This window comes from Phocoena phocoena, chromosome 3 (genome assembly GCF_963924675.1).
Source record: "Phocoena phocoena chromosome 3, mPhoPho1.1, whole genome shotgun sequence".
Taxonomy (NCBI): Eukaryota; Metazoa; Chordata; class Mammalia; order Artiodactyla; family Phocoenidae; genus Phocoena; species Phocoena phocoena.
The window spans coordinates 53,537,430-53,552,145 of record NC_089221.1 but is presented as its reverse complement, the minus strand read 5'-3'; the positions used below and the strand labels follow the sequence as shown (position 1 = coordinate 53,552,145).

Below are 14,716 nucleotides of genomic sequence, written 5' to 3'. Positions count from 1 at the left end.
TGGGCACCAAAACCCCCTGACTCTTACACAGCTCAGCTCCACCCTCCCCATGGCTCTCCTGAGTTGACCCTGGACCAGGTCCCTCTGCTATATTCTGTGGAACTGATGTTCCCAGTTCACAAATTTCCCTGGTGTCTTAACATTTCCCTCAAACATGTACACTGACTTCACTTTCAATTCATGATCACAGACCTTGAATGGGCTGTCAGTGCTTCCAAGAAACCCTACTACATTTATAGTCTGCCTTCCTATTCTCTAAGAACATTTCAGACTTCCTTCTCTAGTCAATTCCCACAGAACCCTCCCGAAGCCCACACAGATATCTCATACTGCAGAGAAGTGAAGCCACTGAATCAATTAAACTTCCTGCTTTTTTATGAAAAGAAAATTTATTAAAATCACTGATCTGGAAAGGGAATATTTTAAAATTAAACTTATTTTGAAGTAACTGTGGGTTCGCATGCAGTTGTAAGAAATAATGCAGAGAGATCCAGGTATCCTTTACCCAGTGTCCCTCAATGCTAACATCTTTCAAAACTATGGTGTACAATCACAACCCCGATAATGACATTGCTACAGTCAAGATACAGAACATTTCCACCATTGCAGAATCCCTCATATTGCCCGCTCATAGCCACACCTACTTCCTTCCCATGTCCTCCTCCTTAAGTCCTGACAACCACTCATCAGTTCTCTACTTCTATAATTCTGTCATTTCAAGAATATGATATAGAAATGGAATTACACAGCATGTAACCTCTTGGGGGTTTTTTTTGTTTTGTTTTGTTTTTGTTTTCTAACTCAGCCTAATTCTTTGGAGATTCACCCAGGTTGTCACGTGCATCACCTGCCGTATCAGTAAACAAAGGATGGTGCAGCCATCCAGCCAGCAGCCACTGCAGCTGCCTCCCAACTGTGTACCCTGAGGGAATTCAGGGTGGAGAAAAGCAGGATTCTGGCCCTAGATAGTGAAGGTGCATATCAAAGGAATGATTTCAGAGTCCAGGCTCTTGCATCTTCCCATACACCGAAGAAAAGAAAAGCGCTAAATTCATTCGAGATGTGTGTTTTTCTTTAACTAACAGTAATCTTTGGCTGTCCCTACTACCTGTTTTTGTTATTGTTGTTTCCGAAAACTGTTAAATATCCTGGCTTCTTCCTTACCTCCTCGCAGCAGTTCCTCAGAGCCATCTGACAGGCTGCCTCCCAGGTTTAAGTCCTCAGCAAGTCCACCGAATAAAACATAGTTCTCAACTTCTAGGTTGTGCTTTTTTTTTTTTTTTCAGTAGACAATTGGTAGTTTGTTCCTTTTTATTGCTGAGTAGTATTTCATGGTATAGATGTACCTAAACTACCTGCTTTTGCATCCATTTTCTCCTCCTTCCTCCTGTTACAATGAAGGAAGTACCTCTCCCTACAAAGGCCAACCATTGGACATGTGCTCCGGATACCCTGCCAGGTGCTTCCACAGCACTTGACTTCTCTGGTTTTCATCTCTTTTTCTGAACCATCCTCAACACCTTACAAAGATGCTTGCCTGGTTCCCACATTACAGTGGTCCCCTCTGACCCCTCATGCCCTTCCAGCTCACACTCGTTTTCTCTAGTCTCTTATAACTGTACAACTTCTCAGAAGAGCTGTCTACACTCTCATCAACACATCAGGTACCTCGAAGTCCTTCATTACTGTTTGCTCCTAAGCCAGTTCACTCTAGCTGCCATCCACACTTCAGCACCTTCCTCCTCAAGGTTTCCAGTGACTTACACTGTTGAATCCAATGGCAACTTCTTAAGATGTCCTCATCTTATTCTCTTAGATGATGCCAATCCTTTCCTTCTCAAAATAGGCCTCTTGCTTCTGTTACTGCACAGTCCTCCCTGGACATTCTGATCTAACATGCCCCACAGGCATTTCAGACCTAACATACTGAAAACTAATCACACCCAATTTCTTTATTAAAACCTATTTCTCAGTCTTCCCTGATTTTGTAAATGCCATATTTCCCTTGCCTCTTGTGTAGCTGGACTCAGAGGCCACAGTCCAGCAGGGACCATACTTCCTAGCACTCCCCCAACAGTAGCACCAGCCTTGAATTTGGCTTTGACCATGTGAGAGGATCTTGCCAAACAAATGCGAATGGAAATAAAGTGTGTCTCTTCCAGGATGGGACTTTTAGGAAGTTTTTCTTCTCTGTCCACTTCTACCAGCTGGAAGCAGAATGTGGAGGCCGTAAATAAGAGCCAGAGCAGAAGGTGGAAGGAATGCGGGTCCCTAACTCACCAGGAGGGAGAGAGCTGCCTCATAACCCAAAACACTTACATGAGCTAGAAATATGTGACAACTGTGTTAAGCCCCAGAATTTTTTTGGTTTGCTCGCTCTAGCACGTGGTATTATCCTAATACACACCATTTTCACATAGGCATTCTTTTGATGGTATTACAAACATGAAGAAATCCAGAGCATATACGAGAGTATTCAGGTGCAATATTTACTGAATACCAAGGCTACCTATAACATAGTTATGTTTCATGTAAATTTGCTTTAATCTAAATTCTGTCAGACTTGCCCACTATGCTAAGGAGGCCTTTAGGATGAGAAACCCATTAAACTCTACACAGCACTTAAACAGAATAGCCTTCAAGTTAATTTTAAAGAAAAGAATGTTTTCTGGCATTGTGTGGTTTGTTTTTCCTTTCCCTCTTGAAGTAAAATTCATTTTGAAATGTGTTTTTTTGAATTTTCAGATGTTATCCCCAACAAGTAGGAAAAATCTCTCAAGTTTTTCCCCCAGATGGAATACGACGATGCTAACAGTTTTAGAAGTTCTAATTTATACTGTCTACAAAGTTGATTTCCTATTATTGTGTGCAAGTGACACACATACAAAGATTCCTCTTTGTTTTACATTCCAAACAACCCAAATATGTTTTGAAAACCACAATTCTCTGCATAAGAAAAGGAAGTCTTCCTTCATTTTCTGCGTGTTAGGACTACAACACACAAACATCACAGCTGTGGAATGCAGGAGTAGGATTCAGCGCAATCATTTTTTTTTTTTAACATCTTTATTGGAGTATAATTGCTTTACAATGGTGTGTTAGTTTCTGCTTTATAGCAAAGTGAATCAGCTATACATATACATATATCCCCATATCTCCTAGGGCAATCATTTGCATATCAAGAAGCCAGGAGTCAAGATCCTGAGGTTCTGCCCTTCATTCTGCAGCTTCCTTGCTGTGAACTGTCAGGCACATTACCACTTAGGCCCAGATTTAAGAATCCGTATGATTTGAATAATGCTTCTATTTCTCATCAGGGGGCTGCAAAGCTCAGTCAATGTTTACACGATGCTTCGGGGTGCCTATTTAGCAAACTGCAGGCCATGAAGATATAAAACATCATCAGCTTCAAAAAAAGAAAAAAAATCCAGGCAGGGATGGGCATGGTGAACACTAGGTCTGTTGTTTAAACGCTAGCCCTGCGTAAAAGGTACTGGTTGTTTTTTCCTCTGATCTAATCCTGTTAGTCATTCAAAATTTTAGTTGAGGAAGAAAATGTCAAAAGTTCCATCAAGGGTTTCTGCATGGTAGAATTATGGGCTTACAGCTTTTTCCTTTATGGTGCTCTGTATTTTCTGAACTGTCCACATGGAACACATATTATTTTCTTTTCTTTTTTTTTTTTTTTTTGGCGGTACACAGGCCTCTCACTGTTGTGGCCTCTCCTGTTGTGGAGCACAGGCTCTGGACGCGCAGGCTCAAGCAGCCATGGCTCACGGGCCCAGCCGCTCCGCGGCATGTGGGATCCTCCCGGACCGGGGCACGAACCCGTGTCCCCTGCATCGGCAGGCGGACTCTCAACCACTGCGCCACCAGGGAAGCCCCATATTACTTTCTTAATTGAAAAATTGGTAAATGTAAATATTTTCACTCTATAAGACTGTTTTTAAAGAGAGACGAAAGCTAACTATGTCAGACTGAATTATTGGTGCCAATTCTTTGCTTCCCCCCGGGAGTGTTATAGATCTGCATCTTTGCCAAGGTATCATGGTGGGTGGAGCATGCCTCTGCCCATTGATGCTGGGCTTGGCCATGTGACTTGCTTTGGCCAATGGAAAGTTAGCAGACATGGTGCCAGCAGAGGCTTGAAACCTGCCTGTGCAGGTGGACGTGCACACGCTTGCTCCTGTCTCTTACCAGGAGAACATAATACCTTGGGTAGCTTCTGGCTCAAGGAAGAGGAGAGACACGTGGAGCAGATCTAGACCCAGACTGCATCCTAGAACCAATCACAGCAGAGCCCAGGTTAAATAACTCAAAACCCAGGTGATCCGCAGCCACAGGAGAAAAAAGGGAATATGTACTGTTGTCTGAAAGTGAAACTTTGTGGTTATGTAGCATTATTGTTGTCAACTGGTACACCACCTAATACCACAAAAAAACTCAGGGGCAAAAGCAACTCATGGATTGAATTGCAGGGTATAAAAAGGGCCATGTAGCAACCTTCACTTGCCCAATTATAAAGGGGACCAAGTCAACCATAATCCCAGTTTGAGAAAACTCTTTAGTAGACAGGAGTTGTTTTCCTTCCTCTCATTAAATATATAATTATTTAATTACAATTATATTAAGTCCTATGAAAAGATGAGTCCATTCAACAATGAGATTTCCCATTAAAAATATATTGAGTTTTTCAATGTTAAAATGTATTTTTTCACAACATGATTTAATGTTTATAATTGTTTTCCACTTTATGTGTATTACATATTATGTTTCACCAGTATTCTTTTGCCAGATATCTAGATTTTAGATAATATGCGATTTTAATTATTATAAGTGGTGCTGCTCTAAACATAACTAAAGTTAATTCTCTACACATATTCACGACTATTTCCTTGCGATGAAATCTGAGGAACAGAATGGCTGGATTAAGGAATATGTAAAATTTAAAGTTTTTACTATGTCTTAATTGTCTAGTTTTAATTTACTTTTGTAATTAATGGACCAGGATCCATACAGATTGAGTCAGCCCCAGATATTAACTGAGCACAAATTTTCCAATTAATTGAAAAAAAAAAATTACTCGAACTAATCCTGCTGGAATATATTGAAAACCTATTGGGTACCAGCTGTACTAGGCACAGTGTAGTGGCCACAAGTACAGACTGTGGAGCCACAACACCTGGGTTCAAATCTTGGCTCTGCTGTTTCTGAGCATCGTGACCTGTCTGTGCCTCAGTGTTCTCATGTGTAAAATGGGTATAAGAGTGCCTCCCTCATAAGTGCACAGAGATGTTGTAAGGATTAAATAAGTCAATAAATGTAATTCCCTAAAAGCTGTGCCTGCCACATAGTAAAGTCTTCGTGTCAGCTGTCATTAGGGATGAATAGATGAAAAGGTCACAGACCTTCCTCTCAAAGACCTAAGGGTTTAGTGAAACTTATAAAGGCTAATTGGGTGGCAAAATTTTCAAAATATAAATTAAGCCTTCACATAGTCTTTGTTTCAAAGAAAACAGTAGAAAACTGCTAAAGGAAAACAAACCTTGGAATAAAACAAAGTTAAACAATAGGAAGGCGGCTGGTCTTAAAGTTACAGAAACTATCAGGCACAAACTTATGACGTCAAAACCAGTTTGACATAAGTTTAGCGACCAGGTCTATTCCAAGGGAAGATCATATGTGATTATTTACAGTTGCCTAAAACTAGTGGAAACCATGTTTCTTAATGATCAGGAATGATGCTTTCTTCTCGCTGCTCTAACACCTGATACTAGCACAGTGCCTGACACAAAGCAGAAACTCAGTTGATAAGGGTTTCAAACTGATGTTCACAAGACCAAGTTATCCATAAACTGCAAATATCCTAAATTCAATTTGTTATGCACCAATACTAATAGCCACCATTACTGGGCTAACTGCTTTGTATGTGTTACTTCATTAAATCCTCAGCTAAGCTATGTAGAAGACCAACTAAGAATGTTTTCTTCATATTCCAAAATCACTTTCAAGCTACTGTTTTTTAAAACAGGCTGATGTTCAAGAGATTTTTTTAAAAAGCTCTCCTAAGGAGTATTAAACGTTTTTGACAATTATCTGACCAAAAATTAATTAACTAAAATAATTTTGTCTCAAGCTAAATTGTAAAAGGTTAGCTAGAATTGCTAGAGCTGCTGAGATTTTGAAATGAGAATCAAGTTCAGCTTTTCTTTTTTATTTTTTAAAGGTAAAGGCCAAATTTCATGTTTCTGGTCATATATCTGCATCAAGTGCTATACCTTTGCATTATTTTAAAGTTTTAAGTAAACGGATTTAGCAAAAATTGGAGCAACCATTACTCCCCCCCTCCTATTGGTCAAAAATAGTTTAACCAAAGTAAGTAAATTCCCTAAGTGAAATTAGTAAGTAAGGGGTGAGCCTTTTAACGGTTAAGATTTAATCTCTCCTGCTAAAAAACTAAGGGTTAGACTAAATCTTTAGGATCTCCTACTTAAAAAAGCAAATATTCTGCATTTATAGAAATGAAAGCAAAGGAAAATGTCCTAACAAGCATTAAAAGAACATCAGTAAAACTCAAGTGTGAATATTTGCCCTAATTTTAATGAAGTGCAGCCATTTTTTGATGAATTTTTTCCCCTTGGCCTAAAGTCAGCTTCACCCTACACCTCAGCAGTGTGCCACAGTGGGTCACATGTTCTATACTCTGCGCTGATCATGGTACAGAAGCATTTCTGCTCCCAGAAATTTCATCTCCAAAAAGTCAAAATCCCTAATTCTCCAAAAAAATGAAGAACTCAACTTGTTCTCCAGGTCATTTATGAACTGGCAGACAAGACTGTCATATGTGGAGAAAACTTTATTGTTAAAAAACAATAAAGTTTCTCTAAAATATTTACATTTAGAGGAAAAAGCTCTCAGAATGAAAAAACAGAAATCTAACCTTTAGTGATTTAAAATTAAGTTTAATAACATGAAAATTTATACGGGAAATTATTTTTTAAAAAAACATGCTTTAAGTTATTTTAATTTGGCTATCTTTCAAGCCAATAAAAGTTATCTATAGATTTTAATTTTTTAAGTAATTACATTTTCACAACACAATTTAAACATGGGTGAAAGGAAAAAAATGGGTGCAAAATTTAAACAAGCACTTCACAAAAGGAGAAATATGAATGTCCAATGAGCACATGAAAAGATGTCTGACATCATTCAGTCATCAAGAAAATACAAATTAAAAACAGAAAGTGATACGACTACTAACCCATTTAAATGGCTAGAATTTAAAAAAACTGGCAATACCACAGATGGCCAAGGATGCAGAGCAATTAGTTCATTCACCTGTTGCTGGTGGGAATGTAAAATGGTACCCTTTTGGAAACAGTTTGGCGGTTTCTTATGAGGTTCAGCATATACTACGGATACACCTAACAACATAGGTGCGTCTTAAAAACAAACTGAGCGAAAGAAGCCAGACACAAAAAAGCATGCAATGTATGATTCCATTAGTATAAAATTCTTAAGATAAATCTAATCTATAGTGACGAACAGCAGCTCGGGGGTTGCCTAGGCCCAAAGAAGGGGCAAGGGAACATGTTATAGCTTGACTTTGGTGGTAATTACACTGGGGTGTAAATTCGCTAAAACCCATCCACAGGTACACTTAGAATGGGTACGTTTTATTTTATGTAAATTATACTTCAGTAAAGTTTACTAATATAATCCTCAATTTAATGGCTCTCTGAATTGGATTAGGTTGTACCAAATGGTCTGTGGAGGGGCAGGTACATTCTAAGGGGCTGATTTTCACACAGGGAACTCCACTGTCATTGGGGACACACTACAGTTGTCCCCACCTATCCACGGGGATTGGTTTTAGGACTCTCACAGATGTTCAAGTCCCTTATATAAAATGGCACCGTATTTGTTTATCAACTATGCATGTACTCCCGGATACTTTAAGTCATCTTTAGATTACTCATAATACCTAAAACAACGTAAATGCTGTGTAGATAGTTGCCAGCAGAGGGCAAATTCAAGTTTTGCTTTAGGGAACTTTCCGGAATTTTTTTTTTTTTTTAATATTTTCCACCTGTAGGTGGTTGAATCTGTGGATGTGGAACCCGTGGATACAGAGGGCCAAGTGTACTGTATAAATGTAACCCCCTCTCTTAAACAAGTCACCCATGCGACTCACCAGTCAGAGCACCCCCCAGGCTTCCCCGCCGCAGCTGTCTTCCATCCTCACTCAGCTGTCTTTTAAACTTCAGCGACTTGCCAGGGCCGGAAGCCACGTCTGGGTTGCTGCATTTCCGAAATGGCATGGGCGGAGGGGATAGTATGTGGTCAAGCTGCAGAGAGAAGGACAGTGACATCACTTCCTGGGGATGCTCTCAACCAGAATGAAAGACACCACACCCCTCCCCACCAGGCATACTTTCTTCCCTCTTTTCCTTCTCTAAATCCCTCTCTCCTAACACCGTTTTGAATTTGGCTGGTTTAGAGACTTCAGGGTTCCACTGTTGGGTCTTCCATCTGAAAAAGTATCTGGCTTGCTGCAAAACCTCCACTGCTGTGTTTTTCAAGTGAATCAGTGGGTCATGGCATATTAGTGGATCATGAAATCAAGTTTAGTAGATGGTGACCAGCAGAACAGAAATTATCAGAGTCCAATGAAGGAAGGAAAAGAATCATTTCATGAAATGGTTAAGTTACACATGTATGTGTGTGTATCCAGAGTCATTATGTAAAATATATCTTTCTGTGGGCCATGATCCTCCTAAAAAAAATGAAGAATATCGCTCTATAGATTCTACAGAGAATCCATAGATCACTTTAGTTGTTCACAAAAGAAAATTCACAAGCTTTCGGTACTCACAAATATACGTAGGGAAGGGAACTTTCTAAGCACCACAGCCCTTAATGGAAATTAATATGTCCTGATACCACTTCATAGCTTTTTAAAAGAAAACCTGTCACAAGAGTCATAGAAACCAAAGTCACTTCAAAAGACAGCTTTCTACAAAAGAATCCCTTGTGTCACAACACTTATTTCAATAACTGTCCTGCTTTCAGAAGAAAACCTCTCATACCTGAATAGGGCCCTATGTTTTAAAATGTTCTCCTTCAGGTAGGTATATATGCGTGTATATGTGTCTAGATAGTTATTAAAGACAAAAATATTAATGTGCACGTGCATATACCCAGATAGCTATTAAGAATAAAAGTGAAGTACAAAAAATATTCATGGATATTCCAACTGCCACAGAGAAGAGCCAGCTTCATAGAAATTTAAAAACAAACAAGAGTTGGGTAACACTGCTCAAAGCTAGGCATTTTTAGGGATGCTTCACTGAGATTTGTTTTGTTTTCCTGGGTAGGAAGAAGGTCATCTGCTTATACCTGTCAGAATTTTTTCAGATTAAGACTCTCATGGGTGCATTTACAGGAAAAGGAAATTCATGGATGAAGTCATCTATGTGTCTGTCTATGCCATGCAGCATATTCAAAACCATGGCACAAAAAGAAATCTGACCTTGCCTATGAGTAACTCCTCTCAAGCCAGTTGAAATGAAATAGACTACGCTCACTCAGCTGTTACATGATGTCAACTCTCCCCCAAGCTCAGCTGTATTCATTAGTAACACAGAACAGCTGGATTTCAAGCACTTGTCAATCAGTACCATCTGAAATTCACTGCCAGTCAGTATTTTACTGTATTTCATTGCCACTTAGTAGTTTAGTGAGAGGTCCTCAACAAACTAGAGGCGCATCCACTCCAGGACCTGCCCTGATCAGCAGGGAAAGGGAATTGCAGATTGTACTTTTGGAAGTATTTGTTAGGGCTGCTGTTCATTACATCCGCGTCCTACTTAGAACGGCCTCCAAGAGCGAATTTCTGTCTAGCGTTAGACACTTTGCCCTTAAACCTTACAGACAATGAAATGTAGCAAGGGCACCTTGGACAGTAACACACCAGCTACTAGAAAACGCAGAACCCAGTCAGGGGTCCAAATGCAGTCAGTCCATTACACAACACAGAGGTTAATTTTGCCTCCTTCTTAGCTCTATTTTATGCCCTTACCCTCGTTTTTTTTTCTTTTTTTTTTCTGCCAATATTTTGGGGAAATTTTAAGGAAATTTGAAACAACAGAAAAGTTGTAAGATTAGTATAATAAAAACCATGTTCCCTTGACCAGTGGTGAATTGTTAACTTCCGCCCATGACTTTTACTCCTTCTCTCTCTCTCTCTCTCCCTCCCCCCTCCCTCTCTCTCTCTCTCCACCCCCCCTTTCTCTTTGCCCTACCACCCCTATAGTGAGAGTTAGTTGCAGACATTGTGGATTTTTACCCCTCAATACTTTGGCCTGCCTCTTCAAATAACAAGGACACTGTCTTAAATTCTCCTGCCCTGTATTAAATGTATTCTTCTAAGATGTCTCAAATCTTCTGTTATCAAGGGAAGTATAAATACTAGGGAAAAAATAAAATACGTGGACTTAATATTAAAAATTTGCTTTTACAGCGAAAGAAAAACATGCAGCCACAAGGTGGCAATGTGTCATAGACATTCAACAAAATGCCCCAGAATCGCTACTACTCGCATAAGCGCACCAAGAACCCCTCAGAATAACCAAGTGAGTTAGGGTCCATTTCAGTTAGTCATTTTCTCTTAATTACTAGTGGCAGCTGCATTAAATACAAATATTTATTGTTTACGGTTCACCAACTTCTGCTACTTATTTTTCACCCGAAGTTAAATTTTTCAGCTTGTGGAATTATAATTAATTTCTCTGGGGAAGTTTGTTGTATTGCTAATTAACAGAGGGTGAAAAAAGTAAGCAGAGGAGAGAAGATAATTCCTAAGGAGGAATTATGTGATCTCCTTACATATTTCCAACAAAGCCATAAAAGACCTGAAACAAGTGTAGAAGAAAGAGAAGGAAGTCAAGGAGAAAGTGTAGGCAAATAAAAAAGAAAATCCATGTCATCACATATAGAGTCATGAGCTATTAGTCCAACAGCCAGAGTTTTTTAATCAGAATCACAACCCCAAGAGAGGAGTATTATTTTAAATCTGGCAAAATCGAGGCAGTGAACTGTGAGGGCTGCAAATGTTCCCAACACAATATAAGCAGAAAAACCCATAAGCATTGCGCCATGTTCCAGGATCCCATTTTCTTCCTCACATCAAAATCACACTCTCAACAGCGCTCTCTCTAAATATATCATTTTTCCAAATTTGCTGTGTTGTCAGTCGCTCTACTTTTCTTTCTACAGTTAGTCAGAGCTTCTCAAAATGCTCCACTACAGCCTTGCAATTTATTTTTCATCTTTTGTCCTGATTCAAACACTCATGATCCCTTTAAAACATTTCATCAGACCCTGGAGCTTAAGGCAGACAGTCAACATATCACTTTGGACACTGCCCTCTGAATGATTCCAGTTTAATGTTTTCCAAGCTTTCCAAAGTCTCCACACCACAAGGAATTCAACTAAAGACAGAGGTTGTCTTTACAACTTTCACTCATGTTCAAGGACATCTGAGCCTGCGTTTGTCATACTTGCTCTGAATACTTCTAATTTCGCTCACCAAGCAGTCAGTGGACTCCTGGAGAGCCAGACCCTACTCCCTAGCACACCGCTAGCCACAAAGTATCCCGGGCTGAAACACATTCTCTGTACTTCATTCGCTGATGGCAAGCATTGATTTGTGGTAGACTAGCTTTCCTCAAAACTACCTACCTTTAGTTTTCTTAACCGCTTTTAGTTCCAATAGCCACAAAACAGTAGAGGTGCATCTGCGTATTACTGAATTTGGAAGTCAGACAGACAGGGACCAAACTTAACTCTTACAGGTAAGCAACCTCTCTTGCTAGCAGGTTTTTTTTTTTTTTTTAAGTGAAGTATAGTTGATTTACAATGTTTCAGGTAAAACAAAGTGGTTCAGTTAAACACACACACATACATATACACACACCCATGTATAAGTATATATACACACAATCTTTATCAGATTCTGTCCCATTACATTATTACAAGATATTGAATATAGTTCCCTGTGCTATACAGTATGTCCTTGTTGTTTACCTATTTTATATATAGTAGGATGTATTTGTTAATCCCAAATTCCTAATTTATCCCTCCAGCCTCCTTTCCCCTTTGCTAAGTTTGTTTTCTATGTCAGTGAGCCTGTTTCTGTTTTGTAAGTAACTTCATTTGTATCATTTTTTAGATTCCATATATAATTGATATCATATGATAACTGCCTTTATCTGACTGACTTGCTTCACTTAGTATGATCTCTAGGTCCATCCATGTTGCAGCAAATGGCATTATTTCATTCTTTTTTACGGCTGAGTAACACTATTCCATTGTATATAGGCACCACATCTTCTTTATCCATTCATCCGTCAATGGACACTCAGGTTGCTTCCATGTCTCGGCTATTGTAAATGGTGCTGCTGTGGACACTGGGGTGCGTGTATCTTTTCAAATTAGAGTTTTTGTCTTTTCCGTATATATGCCCAGGAGTGGGACTGCTGGATCATGATAACTCTTTCTGTTTTTTAAGGAACCTCCATACTGTTCTCTATAGTGGCTACACTGACTTACATTCCCACCAACAGTGTAGGAGGGTTCCCTTTCCTCCACTCCCCCTACAGCATTTATTATTTATAGACATTTTGATGACGGCCATTCTGACTGGTATGAGATGATACCTCATTGTAGTTTTGATTTGCATTTCAGTAATAATTTTGCTAGCAGTTTATCACAGGAAACATGTGAGCGTCCTAGAGAACAAACGGTGTACACAACTACTGTAAGTCTGATCCAGACTTGGGGAAAAGTTTCCAAAATTACCAGTCCTACAGAAATGCTCATCACCAGAAATCTATATCTATCTTCTATATTGATCATCGCCAACCATTGTTTGCTGTTTTACAACTGTCAGGATGAGTAAAACAGAAGAGTCCACCACAATTACACGGTGGCTTCTGCCATCAGTGAATCTGAATTAAAGCCAAATCATTTACAAGACTGGGTCTTATTCTGTTTAGTGTCTCTGCCGTCACCACCACAACCACTACCACTGTCTCCGAACATGGACCATGTGTTTCTTCTATGGCTATATCCCACAGTTTCATCCATCTCTTTCTAAAAAGGCCTATTACACCTTTCGATGAACACTGAACTTGCAGCCTTCTTAACTGACAGCTTTCTCCAGCCTCATCTCCAGACACTTTCCTGCCCAAGCACACAAGTTCTCTCATTTACATGTTCACATAACCATTGTTATTTGGAAACTAAAGAGATTTTTCCAACTTCAGTAAATGGCAACTCCTTCTGTCTAGCTTCTCAAGTCACAAACCTTACACTTATTCTAAACTTCTCTTTCTTATTCTATAGCTGATCAGCAAATCCCCTAACTCAACCTCTAAAATATATCCAGAACCCAATCACTTCACCACTTTTACTGCTACCACTCCTGTCTCTGCCTTCCGGATCTCTCTTGAAATAGCCTCCCAAGAGATCTCTTTGCTTCCATCCTACTTCTCAGCACAGCAGTCAGTGACCCTTCTAAAACATAAGCCAAGGCTTATGATCCTCTGCTTGGAGTCCTCCCATGACTTCCTCTGCTTGGATCCTCTGCTTGGAGTCCTCCCATGACCTCCCCTTCACCCAGAACAAAATCCAAAGTCTTGACAATGCCCTACAAGGTCCTACCACCTCTACCCCTATCCCTCTGAACCCAGCTCCTACTACTCCACTCACTCCACTTCCATCTGTTGCCAGACCTCAAAAGCCCCAGGCATCTCCCCACCACCCAGGACCTTTACACTGATTACTTCCTCTACCTGGGATACACTCCAGATATTAGCTACCATGTTTCCCCCATCCTAAAGGTCTCTATTAAAAGGTTACTCTTTCGAGGGGTGGGGGGGGGGGCCTTTCTCTAATGGCCCTACGTAAAAGCGTTACTGAACACAAGTTTGTGTGCCCCATGTACAGTGAAGTCAAATAAACGGAAACATTGGCATTTGGAGCAGAGAAAGGTTTATCGCACGGCCAAGCAAGGAAAATGGGTGGCTCATGCTCAAAAAACCCAAACTCCCTGAAGGGTTTCAGCAAAGCATTTTTAAAGGCAAGGTGAGGGAGGGGTATCCCAGGGTTTGTCATCAGCCCATGCACAATTCTCTGATTGGTTGATGGTAATCAATCCTTAGGTGCCAGAAGGTCTGGGGGCTAGGAGCTCATGATCATCAAGCAGTTAATTTTCTTCCATTTGGTGGTGGTTTTAGTATCTGAAAAACTCAGGAAATATACATCAGATACGACCATCTAGGTACTTCAGAGAGGAGCTAAAGCAGAGGATATGGGGGAGAATTCTGTCCTGGGAAGGTCCCATAGGGTCCTGCTTGGTTACAAAGGGTAGGCCCATCACTTTTTTCCCTTTTCAATTTTTCTCCTTAGCATCTATCACTACAAACATGTTAGACCTTTTATATTTGTTTATTGTCCTTCTTCTCCCACTAGAATGTAAGTTACATGAAATTACATACTACTCTGTTTTGTCCACCATTTGTCCACTGCTCTACTTAAAAGGCACCTCATAAATATTTGTTGAGAGAACAAATTGCAAATCTCTGGTATTTAGATTAAACAAAAAATAAAAAAACATATGCAATAAAGGATTCTGATTACTGGAAAAAAACAG

At 39.8% G+C, this 14,716-nt stretch overlaps 1 protein-coding gene across 3 annotated transcripts in view; it reads right to left on the bottom strand.

The window, feature by feature from the left end:
* The window catches only part of MAST4 (microtubule associated serine/threonine kinase family member 4), a 568,007-nt gene that overhangs the window by 386,893 nt on the left and 166,398 nt on the right, over positions 1–14,716 (bottom strand). For all 3 annotated transcript variants that reach the window (XM_065873943.1, XM_065873944.1, XM_065873945.1), the window contains exon 2: positions 8,195–8,348. In XM_065873943.1, coding sequence (XP_065730015.1) covers positions 8,195–8,348 — 154 coding nt within the window. The remainder of the gene's footprint in view (positions 1–8,194; positions 8,349–14,716) is intronic.